This window comes from Xiphophorus couchianus, chromosome 13 (genome assembly GCF_001444195.1).
Source record: "Xiphophorus couchianus chromosome 13, X_couchianus-1.0, whole genome shotgun sequence".
Taxonomy (NCBI): Eukaryota; Metazoa; Chordata; class Actinopteri; order Cyprinodontiformes; family Poeciliidae; genus Xiphophorus; species Xiphophorus couchianus.
Genome location: NC_040240.1, coordinates 1,033,922 through 1,055,296, shown reverse-complemented (window position 1 = coordinate 1,055,296; position 21,375 = coordinate 1,033,922). Strand labels below are relative to the sequence as shown.

General features: G+C 38.5%; 1 protein-coding gene across 2 annotated transcripts in view; it reads left to right on the top strand.

Annotated features, from left to right (window-relative positions):
• Positions 1–15,918, top strand: part of trmt61a (tRNA methyltransferase 61A) — a 33,384-nt gene extending 17,466 nt beyond the window's left edge. For both annotated transcript variants that reach the window (XM_028035490.1, XM_028035489.1), the window contains exons 3-4: positions 4,318–4,584; positions 15,165–15,918. In XM_028035490.1, the coding sequence (XP_027891291.1) occupies positions 4,318–4,584; positions 15,165–15,481 (584 nt within the window). In that variant the 3' untranslated portion in view covers positions 15,482–15,918. The remainder of the gene's footprint in view (positions 1–4,317; positions 4,585–15,164) is intronic.
• Positions 15,919–21,375: the final 5,457 nt, after the last annotated feature.

Genomic DNA, 21,375 nt, shown 5'->3' with positions numbered 1-21,375 from the left:
GTCACCTCAGCAATAAATGATCAGTTTCAGGACTTTGAGAAGACTTTGTAAGCAACTGTCTTTTTAAAAAAATCATCCATTACATTTTTTTATTAAAACAACTTTTTTCTCATAATTTTAAAACATGATTTTCTGGTAAAGGGGTGTTTATTCTGCTATTATTATAACTACATTTTCATAATCAGTCTGGTGTTAATACGCTTGCGTACAAATCACAGAAAGGATGATTGAAATAAAAGCCACTGTTTGGGAAATAGTTTCTGTCATTGGGGGGGTTTAAGTGAGAATACAAATAGATTAAAATCAAACTTGGTGTGAAAAAATAAGATTTTCTTCTTAAGCCACAACACCCAGACCCCAATTCAAACTTGGATGTCTTTATCTGTGAGTTGCTACAAATGGTTAATCAATTATAGTTTACAACTTATGTACTGACTCAAAGCGGTGCTAAGCACAGCTTTGGTTCTGGTCCAATATTGTGTCATGACGCCACGTACGCTCAGCATCAACCAGAATAGCTGCCGCCACGTGCAGTTGGCATCAAGTTGCTGCTCTACAACATGTGGAATTAGACTCTTAGCTCAGGTGATCAGCCTCTGCAGTGGGTTAAGGATGAGAAGACATTATTGTGTTGCTTTTGTTTTCCAAATCGACGGCTGGGAAGTTCAGTCAATTGACCTCTTTCTTGGTTTTCTGTCATGGTCTACTCTGCAAAGCAGTGAAATGTGTAGACCTCTGAGTTGCTCCTCGGAATTTGCTGCTTTGGTGGTTTTGGACCAGTGTGGCAGGACGTTCACTGCTCTAAATGTTTGCACATAGCAGATAAAATGTCTCGTATTTTCTACGTCTCAGCAGAAAATATCTCCTATAGGTGAAGCCTGGCAGCAGAGCTCTTGGTCTGCAGCCAGTAGACCGTCATATCACTAAAGGTGCTGGGCTGGTGTATCAGTGTATCAGGTGTACGTATCAGTATGTAGTGTGGCTGCAACAAATTCTATGTCTTCTTTAAGTTTTCTTAATTATGGTGTACCTCAGGGTTCTGTTTTGGGGCTTTTGTTATTTCTGGTGTAGATGCACCCTCTTCAGCACATAAAATTACATGTTTTTATTTATTGGTCATTATTTTATTAAATATATTTTTACATGCAAGAAAAAAGTCAAAAAGCCATATTTTGTTGATCATGATTGATTTGTAAAAGCAATAACCAGGTAAAACCTCCAAGGAAGTGAATACCTTTTCTAGGCGCTGTATGTTCTGTGTTGTCTGGTCTTTATCCTATTACTTAGTCAATAAAGTTATCAAAAACACCTGAGATTTTCACAGAACCTGCTGTATTGATATTTCAGATTCATATAGAACCACTTGCAAACCATGTATCATTTTTATGCGCTACCTTGTCTTGATTTGTCCAAACAAAACCTGTAGAAGTTTCTTTCTGTGCAGGATCCACCAACTGGCTCGATGACAGCCATTCGGGCTGAGCCTCGACTGCTTGAATCAGTCCTTTTTTTAAACTACATCCTCTGTTTAGCTCTGTCACACTGGAACTTTTAGTCACTGTTTCCAGTGGATTTTTTCTGTCTGTAAAATCTTTCCAGTCAGCTGATGATTTCCATCCGGCTGCATCTGCTGCTCACATGTTCCTCCTCCTGAAAGTTGGAACTTATGTTTCAGACTCATCCGGATTATGGGTGCAATTGGTCGCTTTGTGCCGACATGTCTTCGTTGAAGGAAATACTTTCTAATAGCAACCTTGTTTTACTCCATTTAATGTTTTTTGTTTTTATTTAAGAAAAATGTTGTAACATTGTGGTAAAATTTGATAGAAAATGGCTCTCTAATGGGCGCCTATGCAGTTTTCTCATCTCTCTCTGTCTTTCTTCCTGCCCATCTACTATTGAATAAAGACTACTAGTCATAGAAAAAGCCCTTCGGGAAGAAAAAAGAAAATCCCTATTTAATTTCAAAGCAAAGCTGCTAATGTTTTATGTTTCTCTGAGGTCTGGCTGTTGTACATCCTTTCTATTTCCGGAACTTTTCATAAAACAGGAAACCATCAGCATCCTGACTTTGCTGATTTATTGAGCTGATTGGACCCAGACACTCTTTGATGACAAAAGTGTGCTGCAGCCACTAAGCTATTTCCTATTAACAGTAAACTTTTCATTTATGAGCAATGTCTCGGTACATCTCTGCTTATATAACTGCACAAGTCTAAGTTTGCAGAATGATTTTTGTTGGATCCTACAGGACCCAAGTAACCATGCTGCTGTAACACAGTACATGGCTGAAATCCCTAAGCTTCATTTGTTACTTGTTGTAAAATTAGCTTAGAAACAATGTATTAATTAGGCGTGGTGAATAGAAGCAATTTGTACGTGGGAAAAAGTTGGTGAATAAACTATAATAGGGGCAAAATGACTTGTCATAAGTGACATTGTAAAACTAATGTTTTAACTAAGTTAGCTCCCGTTTATTTTGTGTGGCAACATATTTAATTCAAGTTCACCAATTGTGAAACAATAAACATTACATTTTGTCATGTGCAACAAAATCATCAATGCACATCAAATATGTTGATTATTGTTCCTTTTATTATGGTTCAAAAGCAATTTTAAACAGGTGGGTATTTAGCCTTGATTTAAAGGAACTCAATGTTTCAGCAGTTTTGCAGTTTTCTGGACGTTTGTTCCAGATTTACATACAAGTTGAATATTTTGACCAAAATTTCAAGAATATATATATATATATATATACATATATATATATATACACAGTGCAGACCAAACGTTTGGACACACCTTTTAATTCACTGAGTTTCCTTTATTTTCATGACTATTGACATTGTAGATTCACACTGAAGGCATCAAAACTATGAATAACAATGTGGAAATATGCACTAAACAAAAAAGTGTAAAACAACTGAAAATAGCCCTTATATTCTAGTTTCTTCAAAGTAGCAACCTTTTGCTGTGATTCCTGCTTTGCACACACTCTGCATTTTCTTGATGAGCTTCCAGAGGTCGTCACCTGAAATGGTTTTCACTTCATAGGTCAACCTGCCCTGTCAGGTTAATAAGTGGGATTTATTGCCTTATAAATAGTTATGAAAATAAAGAAAACCCATTGAATTAGAAGGTGTGTCCAAACTTTTGGTTTGTACTGTATATACATACCAAGCAGACAAAGAGATCAGAGTGACTGTAGATCCTTTATTGTGCAAAGTCTAAGGCCTGGAAACTAACATCCCTTTATTGAGAAGTTAGTTGCTATGGGGGAAAAAAATCTCTCAAATTGTCCCAGGAGAGTAATTGTTGTGTTTACCAGCCTTTAGTTTTCACCACATTCAAATGGAACTTAAAGCAAACAGCTAATAAACTTTGAAGGAAATCCACTTGAATGTTAGTTTCCATCCAGTGTGGGCTGTAGGCTGATGGGAGTGCTGATGTAATCAGTTGTGGTTTCAATGCGTTACTGACTGAATGTCTGAACAGGGAGTTCATCATGTAAAGACACTCGTTTTATGCAGTAATGAACAGGATTATAGAACAGAACCGTCTCTTTTTCTGTTCACCATTTATCCAACAATCTTCCAAGTTTTTATCTCCTTTTTCAAGTGCCACCGTGAACCTTAGTTGTTGTTTGTTAGCGGCGACTCTCCATCCGGTCCAGCAGTGTGGAGGTTCTAGTCGTGTTTCAGAACACTGCCTTCTTTGTGGCCTCCGCAACAAAGGCGGCGGTGACATCACTTCATGGGTTAAAGTGAAAAGTCTGGGAGGATGGGATCTGCTGGCCTCTCCTTCTGGTTCGGACTCTTGCTTGCCCTCCCCTTACTGTAAGTCATTCTGAACAGGGCTGCTCTCCCATCACGTACATTAGCAATCATTGTTTCTGGCACCCAAAGCACTGTGACATGAAAATGAATGGCTCTTTGGAAGTCAAGCATCCTCTTATTGGTAAAGCGCTCTGGAAGTATACAGAGTGAGCAGCTATAAGCTGCTTGGAGCCACCTGGGACAGGCTTACAGCTCTTTGTGAGAAATGACAACATCTCAGTCTGGGTCTTGCATAAAGATTTGATCTGAACATTTGGGCAAAGTATTTTATCTTCAGATAAAATAAGCGGATAATATTTTGTTTATACAGAGATAAAAACACTTCACTAAAAAATTTTTTTGTGGAACCTTATTCCAGAAAAGCTGACCTCAGATCCAGAACCACACAGCATTCTGGGGGATGTAGGCAGAGACAGCTTTGAAATCTTCTGTATACCTTTAGACTCATAAACATCTCGCTATCCCCTTTATGGTTCTATAGGTACCGGTAGTGGATCCCTCTCCCACGCCATCCTGCGCACCATCGCCCCCACTGGCCACTTGCACACAGTGGAGTTCCACCAGCAGCGGGCAGAAAAGGTGGTGGAGGAGTTCAAGGAGCACTGCGTGGATCACTTGGTGACCATCAGGAACCAGGACGTGTGCAAGGACGGGTTTGGAGTGACGGGGGTCGCAGACGCAGTCTTCCTGGACATCCCCAGTCCCTGGGAGGCAGTGGGACATGCCAAGGCTGCTATGAAGAAGCACGGTAAGATGGACTCCATGAGGGAATTATAACTTCTGGTTGTTTGTTGACCAGCAACAGAATAATTTAATCACTTAAAGGGGCAGTGTTCTGTGTTTTCCAGGCACATAGTTCCATTTTATAGCACAATGAAATGACTGTTACCTTCAATTGTTATAAATATGACTTTACTTTTTTTTTACTTTGTTAATTTAACTTCTTGAAATTGGGCCTCTGTCTCCTTAAAAACTCCTGCTTTTTCTGAAGCTCTGCCTTCCGTATGCCATCACAACATGGCTCCTCTATTAACCCTTTAAAAACGTTTTTACCTGTTCTGCTCTGAGAAGTGGCTCCTATAACGAGCTCAATAGATTCGCAGTTTGCTAATTGCTGCGAATTAGCAAATTTGCAGAAAGTCTGCAGAAAAGGCGGAAACTTAGAAACCACAGCTTAGAGGAGGAGTTTCACCTCAAAGGCTGAGCTAGGTCCACCTTTGAGGCGGACCTAGCTCAGCCTAGGCATTTTGCACAGCTGAGTAGTTGCCATGGGGATTAAAGGATTTCTCAACATGCATGAAAGAATCAAGGCAACACTCCAGGTATGTTTTTGATGAGGGAATAACATGACATGGTGTAAAGCTCAAAAAGTCAATTTAAATAATACTAACCCTTTAATGTAGCAGAATGGCGAACAAATGATGTTGGATTATTGAACTAACTACTATTGATATGAAGTACAGAACTCTGCTCTTCGGTCCAGAGCTCACCCAGGCTTTAGCTCCACCTGCGACTCTCAGCAGCACATGATGCACCACAGCTGTTATATAAACAATGTATCTGCTCACTCACCATGCACTTTGCCTCTCTGTAATATAATAATTTATCATTTCCACTCACTCTCCCAATCAATCCTTCTCCACTACATTACCGCAAACACGGAAAGGTTTCCAGTGAGTGCTAAAGCTGCAGAATGAACATGGTATTATCTGAGGCAGACATGTTGTTTGGCCATGGTTCCACCAGGAACCACTTCACAATAAACAACATTTAGAGTAGCACATTTCTGTCAAGATGTTTAGTTTTTAGTGCTGTCCCAATACCAGTTTTTTTTCCAGTCATAAACAAGTTCTTAAATTGAAGTACTGACACAGTGTAGCTTCTAACTTTTTTTACGTCTACATCACACAATAACGTTTGAAAACATATTTCATTTATTCAGAACATGGTGGCTCTTCTTTATGGGCCTGCAGTCCCTCTGACTGCATTAACAAATCAAAGCTACAGCATGACATACGTTGTTGAATACTTTTGAAATAAAAATAATAAATATGATCAAATAAACAATAAAGTTAATACTTTTTAATACCCTCCACATTTATCTTTCAAATAACTCCAAACCTGTAGATTTCCACCCTCTCCCATGTCGAACTTCTCTTCTCTTCTTCTGTTTTTTCTTTCTCCTGTAACGTCCCTGTAACTTATTAGCACCACCACCTAGTAAGGAGTGCAGTCTAGACTTTAAGTTGCAGTGCAGCTCACGAGGAAAATTAAGCAACAGCTGACATCTGTCAGGTTGCTTCTACCGCAAAAGCTAACATCCTTGTTATCTCTATCCAATCAGTGCCAACGAAAATGAATTGATTAGCTGCTTTGAAAGGACCAGTCAACAAGTCAAGTAGCAGTGAGGATATGTACAGTATTTATTTCATCTTCCCAAGCTGTGCTTTTTTTTGGAATTCTTTAGTTATGATCGGAGAAAAGAAATCAGTGGATAGGTGGATTTCCAATGAATTATTAGAGATATTTTCTTTTATTTGGGTTATTTGCCTCTTTGCTAAATCATATACACATTTCATAGATAGTTACTATTTCACCCCTCCTTTTTTCTAATTTTTACCAGTTAACACACCGTTCTGTCCAAGCACTTAAAACCACCGCACATTAGTTTTGTTGTTGTTTTTCTGTTTGCAGTCGATCCCTTTTTAGATCATAGTTCCACACTAAACACACAACCACAAACTTCCTGTCTCACATCACTTTGTCTTTCTCATTATATGAGTAGATCAGTTGAGATCCCTGGCCCTGTGAGCTCACATGGGATGTTCTGAAGTTTCAGAACCAAAGGAGCATGGCTTCCACTGCCCCACATTCACCTGAACACTGCAAGCCAGGTCTGGGGAAATTCCACAAGTTAAGTGCTGACTTTCTTTCAATCCTCAGCAAGGTTTTTCAAATCCATTCATTAAAAGAAAAATAGTTGTGGACTATCCTCAAGTTGTTTTTGTTAATCTGTATCCCATTCTGCTGAAGCACATATTTCTCATGATTTGATGGAGTCTGGAACATAATTCTGTTAGTCTTCTCCCACTGTGCACCATGGACTTCTTCTGCTGATTGGTACTATATCACTAAGTCACTCATTCTGCCTTCCTGTTTTACCCTGACATTTTATAGTAGAAACAACCACCTGAAGTGGACCAGGGGTGTAATATTGGTAGGATGGCTTCAGTTCCTGATTCCATGGAGCAACGTTTCCAATCACGAGACCTAAAGAATACATGTAGATCACACAATGATAGTTTGTCCTGAAGGGGATCTAGTACTTTTATAAAATAAATGGCCATAAAAATGATGAATTACCAGAGATGATCATTTCTATCTTATTTTTTGGTAAACTTTAGATGACCCCATACTGTCATTAATTTTGACCAAGTAACTTTAATTAATTTCGACCAAGTAACTATGACGAAGTAAACGGATTGGATCAAACCAAATGAATAATATTGTACTGTGGGGACATTGTTTGCAGGAATAAAATCTAAACACTGCCTTACATGGAACTAAGTAGACTATAAAAAATCATATCAATTATTATTTGTCATAGCAGTCCAAGAAAATGTATTACTGTTACAAAGCAAATGGCTCCTTTTGTTCTCAAAAAAGTTAGGATACTAGACCACTAAACATTTAAAGGTATGAAATGGTAAAGATTGTCCCAGTTATGCCTGTAATTAAAATCTATTCAAGCTGAATCATTTGGAAGCTAAATGGCAATAGGGTGACTGGCTATTAAGACTAAAGTTAGCCGCCCATAAGGCTAAAGTTAACATCCGATTCAGAGCCTCTTTCAGCGTGATGAACTATTTAAATTTAATAACCCAAAAAGGAGCATAATTTTCAATGCTTTTTTTGCTTATTGATCACCTTTAAAATTAGTTAAACAACAATACAGTGAACCTCCAGCTATATTCCTGTTCAGTATTTGCACTTTTTTGCGAATTTTTCTCTTGAACGCAACTCTGTCTACCGTGGAAAATTTGCCTATTTGCACATTTGTCTGTAGAGCACACATAAATACATAGACACAATGTGATTTGGCATAAGGCAACTGGACACGCTATTGACTGGCATGTGCAAAGCAGCTAAATCAGGTGTGCTGTTTATTTTCCTTTTCACTGATCAACTGGCTGATTTAAGGGAAGACTGTGAATATTAGCTTCCGTGATTGTGTCAGGATGGTTGCTACTGTGCGTACTAATGCATATTAAAGTGTATTTAGTATTTGAAGCATTAAATTAGACTATTGCAAGCATCAGAGGAGTCCTAAAGTATTTGCAGATTTCAGCTATTCACAAGAGAACTAGTTATGGTCTCTAACCCCCACGAATCCTGGGGATCCTCTATATTTTGTCAAGTTAAACCTCCATTGGGATATTCTACATTGATTACACATTCTTTAGAACACATGTTGTATTTAGGGAAGAAAAATAGATTCTTATGGTGGTTTTAATGTGTAAGCCACCTCAACAATTAAACACAATTACAAATAAAAAAATCCAACAACATATTCAAAAACATAACGACATCAACAAAGCACAATTACAATTTAAGAAAACAAAACATTAACAAAGTGGAAGAGGCGGGTCTCAGAGGGAAACCTGAGACATCACTGATTGGAAGATTCCATTTTTGGCTTTAGAACCAGAAATAATTCTGGCATTCACTCTCTTTGTTTTAGATAAGCGAGAAGACAGTCACAAAGCTATGTGTTGCTAACAAGCTTCAAGTCTTGACTCAAAATATTCCTGCGTAGCTATAGCCACGTTTGCATCCCCGGTAACGTTCATTCATATTTTTAACAAATACACTAAAGCCAGAATAATTTCCAGTTCACAAGCTGTGTCAACCAATCAGTGATGTCTCAGGTTTCCCACTGGGACCCGTCTCTTTCAGTTTGCTAATGTTGTTGTGTGTTTGATTTTGTAATTGTGCTAAGTTAATTTCACTGTTTTTAAATTTGTAGTTGTGTTTAGAGAATTATTGAAGTTCTTCAACCCTCCCAACAATGTTTCTTGGTTTTTCCTAAACATATTGTAAGAGTTGTCATGTTGTGAGCCCAGTATTACATTTCCTTACGTCATAATGCTAAATTTAACATCTATTAAAAACAGTTTATTGGAGGGTCAAAATGAGGTATTACATTGTTTTTAGATTTTTTTATTTTATTTTGTATTTTTACGTTTTTCACTACTGTGAATCCTGTTTGCAGTCACACTGAGGTCAACATACCCAGTGGTATACCTTGTCAGGATATTTTTGTATTCTTGTGTTTTTTGTTGTTTTTCCCAAACCCTCATTCTTGTTGCTCAGTGTTAAAGGGAGATTCCCTGCATCACAAGGGAGATCAATAGCATCATTACAAGCATTAAGCCTCAATATGAAGATAAATCTGAAGGAGGAGCCAGTATGCTGCAGAGCAACTCTCCTACCTCCTCTCCCTTTTATGGTGCCACTGCTGCATATTCCTTTCATAGACTAGCCTCCCTCACGCACACACACACACACACACACACACAGATCCAGATAAATAACATGCTGCCACATCACTGTTAGAGCGATCCCATGACCATACTGGGTATTGCTATGAGCAGAGGGCTGCTGGATGCAACTCCATATGGAAATGCTCTGTTTTCTTCCCACTGCAGAACAAGTTGGGTTTTTTTTCCTGTCTGTTGCTGACCTGAAATGATCTAGCCAAAGTCTGACATGTTTATGCCTGGGTTAAAAATATAAAGCTAAGGAAATCTGTAGAAAAAGTGTCCCTCTTTTTACTGAGCCACGTAGGTGAAACAAAAAAAAGACTCTTGACTTCCTTTATTGTTGTATTTTGTGGTTTCTGTGAGTTGAAGCTGAAAAGCTGCAGGAAGTTCTTCTCCTCCAGTGGATCTCGTAGGAAAGCATACTTTTTTTCCCCCCTACTGCGAGATGTAATTTTCCTGATGTTCTGGCCTGCAGCCCAGACCTCTGAGACGGACTGTAAATCCTAACAAGCATCTCCAGCCTCCCTCTTTCTCTCACTCACTGCCTCACTTTCTCTCTCTCTGTGTTTCTCGTGAAGATAAACACTTGTAAACCGTGAACTTCACCAGGAGGAATCACAGGATTTTTCAAAATTGCTTTCTGTTTTAGACTTTCAGTAAAAAACTTGACAGCATTAACAGCCGCTTGGAGACGCCCTTGTTGAATGATCAACCCAACCCCTCCCAGTGTGTTCGTCTTGTTGCCAGGAGACACTAAACTGTGTGACCGTTTCGAGGGGAACACTGGTCCTGTTTGCCAAAGGAACGACTGCTATCTGAAGTATGCTGCGGTCTAATTTAATGGTTACCAGATACAATACACTCCTCCTGTAGAGGATTAAGTCTGTAGACTTAATCTTTTTTTTTTCTTTTGCGTTTTATTGGGACTTCATACAGTATGCACCTTATCCTCACATGCCTCATAAAAGCTAAACTGCATTAAAACCTTCGGATGTACAGTGAATCACCAAAAGGATCACGTGCCAGGCAGAAGTTATTAAAAGGCTTGAAAGGGAACATGAAAACTGTTAAAGCAAAGAATGTTTGGTCTGGTGAACGTTGCTCTGAATAAGACAGAATAAGTAAGACTCTGTGTGATGTAGCCGAGTTAGAAAACCTGAAAATACACAGGTAAATATAGATCAAATAACACATTTAAAGGTAAGTGTTGAGCTCCTGCGGTCATAATGCAGAAACACGACGTGACTATCTGCACAGCTACAACCCAGGAGGAAGTAATGCATCAGATGCTTATGAAATATATTTTCCTTGTGTTGGTGAAGTCACTTTAGAAATCCATGTGTTTGATTTAAAAGCCAAGCACAACCATGCTCTCTTAAAATAATTTGGATGTTTATTGGTCAAAAGCAAAGGTGTCACAAAATATTGACTCTAAAATTCTGATATATTTGCTGTGGGATTTTTTTTTTTTGTAGTAAAATCTTTGTTTTCTTAAGTTTTCAAGATTTTTATGTGGCAAAAAAAGTAGTGGTTCTTGTTTTATACTTAGTTTGATTGTTGTGAATCACCATTCCAGTAAAGTGAAATGGTGATTTAATTTTAACCATAATATATGTTAATAAGTGAATAGTTATTATGTGCACTTTGTCCTAACTTCTACCTATAACCTTCAAGCACAAGAACAGGAAATGATAAATATCAAATAAAACATGAACTTTGCACTTTAGCCGTGGTCAGGATTTCCATATTGCCACCTACTGGTACAGCAGTGCAATTACATTTGTTGGAATGTTTTTGTCAACAAAAATGTTTTTTATGAATGGATGGTAAAAATCTAAGTATTTAAATATACCCTCATTCTGCAGCAGGCTTCTTCTCGACACTAAGGTTCTCTGATGAACTCTGCTTAAATGTAGAAACTCTAAGCCAAACCAACAACGAGGTTCCTGCAGGCCAGATTGACAAATTGGTAACTTTGTATTCAGACTTCTGGTGTGATTTGGAACTTTTGGAGTGAAAGCCCATGATTTTGTTCATTTAACAAACAGCAGGTTCTCCCATGAGTCACTCCCCCATCCTAAAACACGTACAGACAGTTGAGTCCTTAAGTCTCAGTCACAGACTGCACATAAATTGTAGATCCTCAAAGCCAATGATAGAGCAGAACTTAACTGGACTGACACCTAAAAGTTAAAAGCAAGCATGAGTTGAGCAAGCGGTGTGACTTTCATGCTTGATGCGGAGGTTGGTACCATTTTCCCCCGAAATGTATCCTCATACAGGGATCATATAAATATTGGTACAGTTGAACCTGCTGTGGAAGAGCACCTTCCAAGTTGTCCAGTTTGAGCGATCCACACTAAGATCGCTCAAAGCAGTGAATTTTGAGCGAAAATTCAGAGGTACATGACCAGGAACTAGGGCAGAGCGCAAGACATGTTGAGTGATTGACATGGAGATCCTGCAGCCCAGGTCAACGCTTGAACTGTAAACCTAGTTTGAGAAAGGGCTGATGGTAGATGAGCAATCACTAAGGGACAGAAATAGCTGACAATATGATCTGGCATTATTTAGATAGTCTGATAAACTGTGAACACATATAATTACTACGCACCACGATCAGCCTCATGTGCATGGCGGGGTGCCCCTCTTGGATAATGGTAGAAGAAACACTGAGCTTGTCTTGATTGGGTCACTTTTGCCTCTCCTGAGGCAACATTTACTTTTTTTTTTTTTTTTTTACCTGATTTTTGTATTTTACCAAAAATGAATTTTCTTTCCAATAGTGTAAATTAGAATATCATATAGGTGACTAGTTAAACAAATTATGCAATGTCATTTAGCAACTTGCAGTGACTTTTAGGATAGCTAGTTGCCTTCTTGAGTAGTCGGCAACATTGCCAAGATCACCGTCAGAGACGATATCAGTTGCCTGCAGAACACATTCTAAAAACAACACGGGGCTTCATGAGATTATTGGTGGGATTATTGGTCAAACTTGCCAGTCTGAATTGGTTAGGAATCCTGGGAGTCCTGTCAGTTGGCCTCTTCCTGAGGATTCCGTCTGGCCAAGTTTACACACATTTTTTTAAAGGTTCCAATTAACCAGCTGTCTTGGGACTACAGCATACTTCTGTTTAGTATTTTGTTGGGAAAGTTCAAGTTAAGGTCAATGTTGGCCATGCACTCTTTACCACTAATTTTTTTTTTCTTTACCTAATCGTTGGTTGAGGGGAAGCTGTTGAAACTCCCACCACCTCGTCTTATTTTTTAAGGTGGGCTAAAGAGCTAGCAATAGCCTCGGACATGGACGTCACTGTTTGTTTCCTTTGGCAGACTTCTTCTTAAGTCATTTTTGCCATTCGACTTGGTTAAAAACAGTTGAGCAGTACAACACCACTTCTCAATACCATGGCCTGTTAAAGTCCTGCTATAAATATTCTACTATCTATACATGTGAGTCTTTTTAGTGCTAAGCTGAAGCTTTCACAGTAAAACTATCAAAAATACCGATGGCTTTAGCCCAGTTTTCAGTCATAAACATTTCTTGTAGTTGGTTGGTGGTTGCTGTTGAGAGAACCAGGGTTTACAGATGAACTTGCCAGCTGACTCGACAGGTCTCCTTGTCTTTACAAACTGTTTTATTGAGTCTTAACTCATTTTATAGTCTCCATTGTGAATTATTACGTCTTCTTTTTTTTTTAAGGTCTTCAGTCGTTCCTAGAGACGAGGCACTTAGAACCTTGTGTTCACAACCTGTTCAACACCAGCCGACCTGTTTGTTTTTAGAACCTTGGAAACACTAGTTGAGTTAATAATTAGGGTTTCCATTAAAAATCATTGGAGTTGGGAAAGAGTGTAAAACTGTTCATCCGGTAAATAAACCTCATCAAAGACCTATAATTAGATCACACCTCCATATGACTGTCATGAATTATTCTTCAGCCTTTATTGCAGGGATAAAGTTTGCATGTTTCTTGCCACGTTTCACTTTTTAAAACTCCTCCCTAGTTCAGGTTTGAACTTGAAAACTCAGCTTATTTTACTAACCCAAGAGCTGGTCTCTGCAGCTGCACCGCTCCGTGTCAGTGTGTGTCCTTTAGGTCAGCCATGAATGGCTTGTTGGCGTGTTTCTCCGGCCTCCCGCCGAGACGACCTCAGGGCTCGGCGTGGAGACGAGAGGCTGCGGCCAGCAGGTGATCCTCTGATGATCCGCACGCTGCAGCTGGGAGCCAACAATCTGCATGGATGTTTTTCTTTTTAATATCCCTGTTTGTGGGAAACGAATGCATGTGTAGAAGTTGTATTAAAGGAGGGAATGTTTTCTCAGAGTAAACTGGCCCAGGAATCCTGTCCAAAACATTTACCTGAGGGATGTTTAGTTCTTTCGAAGAAAACATCTAATTTTACACAAACTGATTTCTATAAACATGGAGTCAAGTGTGTCTCAGCCAAAAGAACTAACCAGTGAAGAATCTTTCTTTTTTTATGTTCTTTCTTCATATGTCCTCTCTTTGGCGAAATCCACTGCCTTTAAATGTATTCTTGCACATTTTATGTTATAGCTACATGTCACATTGTTCAATGAAAGGATTTTTTAAATGTTTTTTGCAAAAGAAATCAGTTTTTTTTGTTTTGTTTTTTTTTTTTTACAAAGAATCCTGTTCAACCAGTTAGATAATCAAAGTTTTACTGATTTTATCTCAGTAAAACTTCAGGTTTTTTTTGTGTGTGTGTATTATAAGATTATATATAGATATAACAATATTCATAAACGGGTTAATTCCAAGTGTTCTACAAGAAAACAAAGGATCAGAGCTACGACAGCTTTAAAAACACCAAACGTCCAGCAAGGCATCACACAAGAAGAGGTTAGTTACACGTTTAGGGCGAATGGAAAACCAGAGCTCCAGTGGAATGGTGTAGATTAAAAATATTTGTGTGTTGGTCCAGTTAAAGGAGCAGTACTATGAAAAATTGACTTTTTGAGCTTTACATCATGTTATCATTTTATTCTGTCATCAAAAACATACCTGGAGTGCTGCTTTGATTCTTTCTTGCATATTTGAGAAATAGTTTCATCTCCATGACAACCGTTCAGTTGTGTAAAGTGCCTGAGTGGACTTAGCCCCTCCTTCGAGGCAAAGCTCCTCCTCTGAGCTGCAGCTTCCAAGCTTCTGACCCTTCGCCCTGCGACTTCCCTACTGGTCATTAGTAAACACCTGGAGGATCTGCGCCTCATAGGAGCTGCTTCTCAGAGCAACACTGGTAAAAATGTTGTTAAAGTTTAATAGAGGAGCCATGTTGTGCGGAGAGCAGGAGCTTTTAAAGAAACAGAGGGCCCATTTCCAGGCGTTAAATTACAAAATCAAATTTCTTGTAAGTCATATTAGATATGTTGCATTTTTATAGCAACTGAAGGTAACATAATTACTTGATTGTGCTATAAAATTGCACTGCCTGCCTGGAAAATCTATAATACTTTAGCTTTATATTGAGAATGGGTGTCTTGGTTTAGAATTGTAACGCTCGTAAAGACTTCCTGAAAACACCTGCATGTGTTACATGGAGATCTGCAAAGTATTGACTCATATGCATGCCTCACTACCCGGACTGCTATTTTAAAAAATTCTTACACATAAAGTCAAAGCAATAAATTTGACATTATAAAAATAAAAAAAAAATCGAAATGTATGAAAAACGTGTGCATATTATGCAAGTGCTGACTTGATGGTAGCATTAACCAGTTTCTTATCTGGGTGTGGTTACCCGTGTCGTCCTGCAGGGGGCCGGCTGTGCTCCTTCTCTCCGTGCATAGAGCAGGTTCAGAGGACGTGCCAGGCGCTGACGGAGCGGGGCTTTGAGGAGGTCAGGACCCTGGAGGTTCTGCTCAGAGTCCATAACGTCCGACCCGTCACCCTGCAGCTGCCCGACTTCGGCCCCGACTCCGGCTCTCCCTCGTCCTCCTCTCAGGCCGTGGAGGAGGCTCCTCCCGCTGCCGCTGCAAACCCCGCCTCCCTAAAAATCAAGACCACCACTCCGCCCAGAGAAATGCCGGGCCACACGGGGTACCTCACCTTCGCCACCAAACCCAGAACCTGAAGGCTGGAAGCCGCCGGTCACTGCTTGCATCAAGCAGAAATTTGGACCACGAGCTTCTTCTGGAATATTCAGGATGTTTATCTTTATGAGTTGTGATATTATAAGGTTAACCTTTTATACCTACTTTTAGGTTTGCTGAGCATTTTGGTTTTTTGTGTGTTTGTTTATACAGGCAATAAATGAGTGAAATTTATTGTTTTTCATTCTACAGCCTGTTGAACTGAACCCTGTAAGGAAGAATACATGAAAAATAATAAATTAGCTGAAAGGATTTTGTGTCTGCTACACGGTGCTTTACCAACTATTTCACATTTTTTCCTCATCTCAACAATTTCATTGGGATTTCACATCATAAACTAATGCAGAGTGTAATTGGGAAAAGGACCAAGAGATGCATGATTTTTAAATTTATTTTACTATTAAATATCTAAAACATCCGTCGTGCATTTGTGTTCCAGAACTTTGGAATTTTTAATTCTTCATAATCTCGGTTCTCAGGAAGAACATTGGTACCACACTGTCTCCTCCCTCTAGTTCTCCATATACGTAACTGATTTTGGTGTAAACCGCCACACGATGTGAATGTGCCGCCGCTGTAAAGCCTCATAATGGCCGTTTGCAGTGTTTTAAAGATTTGAGCTGTTTTAGTCTCTGCCTGTATCCAACCAGCCATCAGTCTCCCTCTGAAAGCAGCTAACTGGATTTGTTTTCTTTCTCCTGTCAACCAGAACTCTTCCCCAGTGCATGAATTACCATGCTAACCGTGTTTGAAAAGTAAATAGGAGCACTTGCCAAAAATAAAGTTCCTGCCTACTGTAAGACAAACATTGAGCTGAATTTATAGAGTTTTTCAGCTCAAAACAAACTGAAATCTGCTCAGCTAACGGCTAGCTAGTGAAGGGAGCGACTTGTTTAGCTGCTGAAAAGCTTATTTATATCAGGAGTTGCAGATAGAGCCATGAAGAAGTATTAAAACCAAACAAATGTCTAATTACATTAGATTTTAAGTGATGAACACTAAGTAATGCATAATTAAGTAGAAAGAAAAAGATGAAATATAGTTTTTATAAAACTAACAAAAACATAAATATGAAAAGTGTGGAATGTGTTTGTATCTAGCTCGTCAGTTAGCCTGTTTAAAAGCCGCCCATCGTTCTACACTTTGCTTCATACAGAGGGTCTGTTAGGTAATTACTGTGAGGCGTGGCCTCTGTTGAAGTTTGTCTTAAATGTTCCTCTTGCTGCGACTTTAACATCTCTGTATTTGGAAGCTGTACCAACACAGACTGTTCACTTCCTCTGCTGCCACTGCTAAAACTACAGGAGGGGCAGACTACAATTCTAAAACAGAAAATGGACATTATGTTTCTCTACTTCTGCTTCTGCTTGCTGATTGGCCAAGATGAAGTTCAGCCAGAGAAATCCAGCTGAACGGAAGAAATCCCAGATGGGGCAGTGAAGGGAGATGAGAACTGAGCGGAACTGCAACAATCAGTCTAGTTGTTATTGTATTGTTTATCATTTATTGTGATAAATTTGTTATCAGAAGATTTTGACTTATTGTCATAAGTTAATTAATGACGTATATACCTCCCAACCCCCCCGAAACTGTCCTTATTGTCAGGATTGATAGTTTTACTATTTTTTCAACTGTTTGTTGAATAAAAGCATCAATAAATACCAATAAATTTTTAAATTAAGTTACCATGAGCAGCTGAGTGTTAATAATAGTGTTAATAATCACACTTCTATATGTGACTGGTGTCCTAAAGAAGCTTTATTACAAATGGGAATGTTTTGTAAGAGCAATATTTGTATTTGTGGGGCTATTATTTACTGTGACACCATCAGTCATACTGATGGTGTTGCAGCACCATCACATTATCATGATCGTTATCACAACGTTACTGCAAAATATGGTAACGTTTTCCCATATCGCTCACTCCTAATGTAAGTTTTTGCTATTTTTGTGTTTCCTCAAATGCTAAATTTGTGGAAATCATGACTAACAGTTGTGTTGATAAATTATTCAACTGGAGTTGTTGCTCTTTACAGCTCCTCCAGAGTTAAAATTCATTTAGCTTCAATGGCAGAATATTGTTTTAGAACTCAACCCTGCTACTTCTCTACAACTTGTCTGCCAAACTGTCTGCTGTATTAATTGAGTTTCATACCCTGTATATTAATGCTGCTAAGTTAAATAAACTTACCTGAGGCCTTCATAAAACATCTGGATTTAATATGGGGATGGGGATGCAATATGGAAAAGGCAGAGGGGTGTAAATACTTTTGTATGTCGCAGTAATGGTTTGGTGGACGACGACATGAAGCTAAATTGCTCCCTGAACGGAGGAGGAGGTAATCCTGGTGGACCAGGCTGGGAATAGCAGCTCTGATCTGCTGGAAATCCCGCCACTTAATCAGCTTGTCCTCCGAACAGCTGAGCCGCGGCGCGCTGAGACCTCACTGGGACCTCACTGGGACCAGTCTGGACCTCCGGGACCTGGCCGAGGAGCATGGAGCTGAATTAGGGCCAAATGTTATATTAATATGAAACACAAAACTGTAATAGAAAAACTAAAAGTCAAATTTAGATGCTCATTTTTTTGTTGTTGTTGAAAACTTGAAAAATACAATCATGTATTCAAATAAAAATATGTATGCTGTTTTTTTTCTTCTCTCAGTTCAAATAAGTTATTGATTTAATTCTGGAATATTTTTGAAGAAATTATTCATTTAAATTGTTCACTTCGCCTAAGATAATCTCCTAAGTCTTTTGCCAAAATCACTTTTGGCAAAAATTGAAATAGGCCATTATTCAAGGAAGGTGACAATATATGAAGATTTTTTTTTCAGCTCCACATTTTATGTTTTCAGAAACGTTCGGTTTTTTTACAACTGCAATTTATTTATCTTTTCACTTTCAGATCAGTTTTTTTTTGTTTGTTTCTAACTTTTGGCCCAGATTTTGTGTAGGGGGCAACCTTAAGTTTTCAATTTCAAGTTTTAGTTTTTCTATTACATCTTTGGTTTTTTTTTTAAATTATCAAAACTTTTGGCCTTAATTTAGCTCCATAAAGGAAGATCTGTTCAAGACACCCCAGCATGCAGTTGGGCCATATGAGGAAGAGGAGGAGCGCCAGCCCTCTGCAGGTCCACCCGACGATGAAGGAAGATCTTATGGATAAAGAGACGATTTAGTTTTTACCATTTAATATTTTTTCATACCCTTTTTGACATTTAAAGCTGTTTGAGCTGAAATAGATGAAAGAGTGTTTGAATGAGATTTAACAAAAACATTCATTGTATTCATATTGATACAAGCTTTTAGTTGCTGTTTCTCTCCACCCATCACAATTATTCCACCCTTACAAAATTACCACTGCTCCATACTAGACCTCAGTAAACCGTGTGTGTGTGTGTAGAGTGTGTGGCACTCTGCTTTCCTTTGACCCCACGCGCTCCACACAGGAACCACAGGAACCTGCATGAACCTCTTTAGGTTCATGCAGGTTCCCAGGGAGGAGAGAAAGGAAAATTAGCCGTGATCAGATTAGAGGCTGAGAGCGCTAAAGCTGTGAGCATGTTAAGGTGTTTGTGTAAAGCTCTTACAGAAGCATCACATTCTGCCGCAGCACACAAACACATCAGACCTGAAGTTGTTTCTGAGTGAAACCGAGAGGTTTTTGCTTCACCAAATGCTGCGGGGGCTGAACAGCTGCTTCTCTGCTGCAGCTGTGTGGAAGCATCAACACTCACATGACACAATTCAACAGACATATATGTTGGATTTCATATTTCATACAGATTGCATGTGTATGCTCTAAGAGACAACATAATGTTTGAAACTCCTGCAGCTCCTCCAGTGTTACTCTCTTTGATACTTTCTTTTAAAAATCTTGGGAAAATGGCAATTCTTTTAAATTTTTTTTTTTTAAAGTAGCATAGCATTTAACATCTATTTGGAAACCTTGCAAGGTGACTGTGTACAGGTGATGGATTGCCATCATCCTCATGTCATGATGTCAAAGTGTGAATGACATGAGGAAAATAACACTTATTATAATTTTTTATTAAAAAAGCAACTATCAGTGGTTGATCCAGAGAAAAAGAATGATTGTCATTCAGCTGACTGGCACAAAAAGTCTCCTATAACTGCAGCTCTGACACTTTGGGTATCAATTAGATTTACCTGTTCATTTTAAATTAAAAAAAAAAGTTAGACATTGGAAACAGTTTGATGAATAGTTGTGTGGTTTTCTGTTAAAATTTTAAAATGTCAGAAACTAAAAAGTGCGGTGTTCAATACTTGGTTTTAATCAGGGATGCATCGATATGATGATTTGGGCCGATAGTCATATTGATAATCCAGAATACAGCAGCAGATGCGTCTAAAATGAAAAACAGGTTCTACTAAAAACAAACCCTGGAATGGTATTTTCAAAGTTCTACCAGTAAGGATGATTAAAAATATCCATTAATCTATGCATTATTGATTATTGAAAACCCTGTAAATTGCGCTATCTCAGCTCCATGTCACATATGAAACACCTGGATGTGAAATCTTCTTCTTGGGTTTATTGGCGGTTGGCAAACAGCTATTCGGTGCGCTTTGCCGCCACCTACTGGTGAGGAGAGTGTGTGTGTGTGTGTGTGTGTGTGTGTGTGTGTGTGTGTGTGTGTCAGAATCACAACGTTGTTCAAATATGTTTAAAATGACTTCGCATTCTGTGTTCTATGCCTTCTTTCTTTATATTCGCAAACAAAAAATATGACTTCAACAAAAATAAAATGTAAAAAGTGATTTCCTACTTTACTTCCATTTAAATACAATAGTGTCGTGTTTTAACTTTTGTTCTCCATATTGAGCCAGTGTTTTATTTTCAGATATTTTACTACTCAAAAATGTGAATGTATGCACTGTAATGTAATCTATGCCATAAGGGTTATTAATATGGGCAGGAAAATGTTAAAAATATTAGATATAATTATTAATTTTATGTGATACTTAAAATTACATAAGATTTTCAGTGTACTACTTATTAGACATATTTAAACCAATATTGAATGTAATTGTGACCCAAATAATCAAATTTAAATTGAATTTTGCTGTTCTAAGTTATTATTAATTGGTATGGATCTGATTAGATGAAATGCTGCTTTAAACATATATGGTCCTTATGGGATAACATCTCCTAAATGTTACAATCCTTATGAACATTTTTATCAGTTTTCTAAGTGAAGTCATGCTTTCTGCCAGGTGGGTATTGCAATGTGTAGATTTTTATTTTTAGAATTATTTTTAGAACAGTTACAGGAGGTAAAAAGCAGCTGATGAAGCAGTAAAGTAAAGAATAAATTGAGTGGTGCTGAGAAAATGTAACCTGATCAAAGTTTGTCAAAGTTTCTCCCACAGTGACACAGTAAACCAAGTTTCCATCCTGCCTGGCGTCTCATATCTCGTTACAGTATGAAATATTGATTAGAAACAAGGAGCAGACAATTCTAGTGTCACGGCTAATTAGTATTTGAAAAAATAAAAATAACAGTGGTTCAGAAATGCACTGAAATTTGCTGGTTTTGTAGATTTACTGACTGTGTTCATGTAGTTGGAGCACAAGCCCCATCAGTATATATATGCACATATGAGAAATTAATAATACTTCCTGAAGAGTGTGACCTTAACTATTTTAATATGAAATATTTTCAGAGTGTAGCCTCCCAGTTTTGTGCATGTTTTAGATGTTTGTCTGGTCCATTTGGGTCGGTACCAGACCTGTGGAGAACTTGACGACATGCTGGTCATTCAGGCCGTCTGGCTGGAATCAATCTGGCCGATCTCTGCAGGAAGTGGGAGTAATAAATGGGAAAGCATCATTTCTGGACTGGGAACG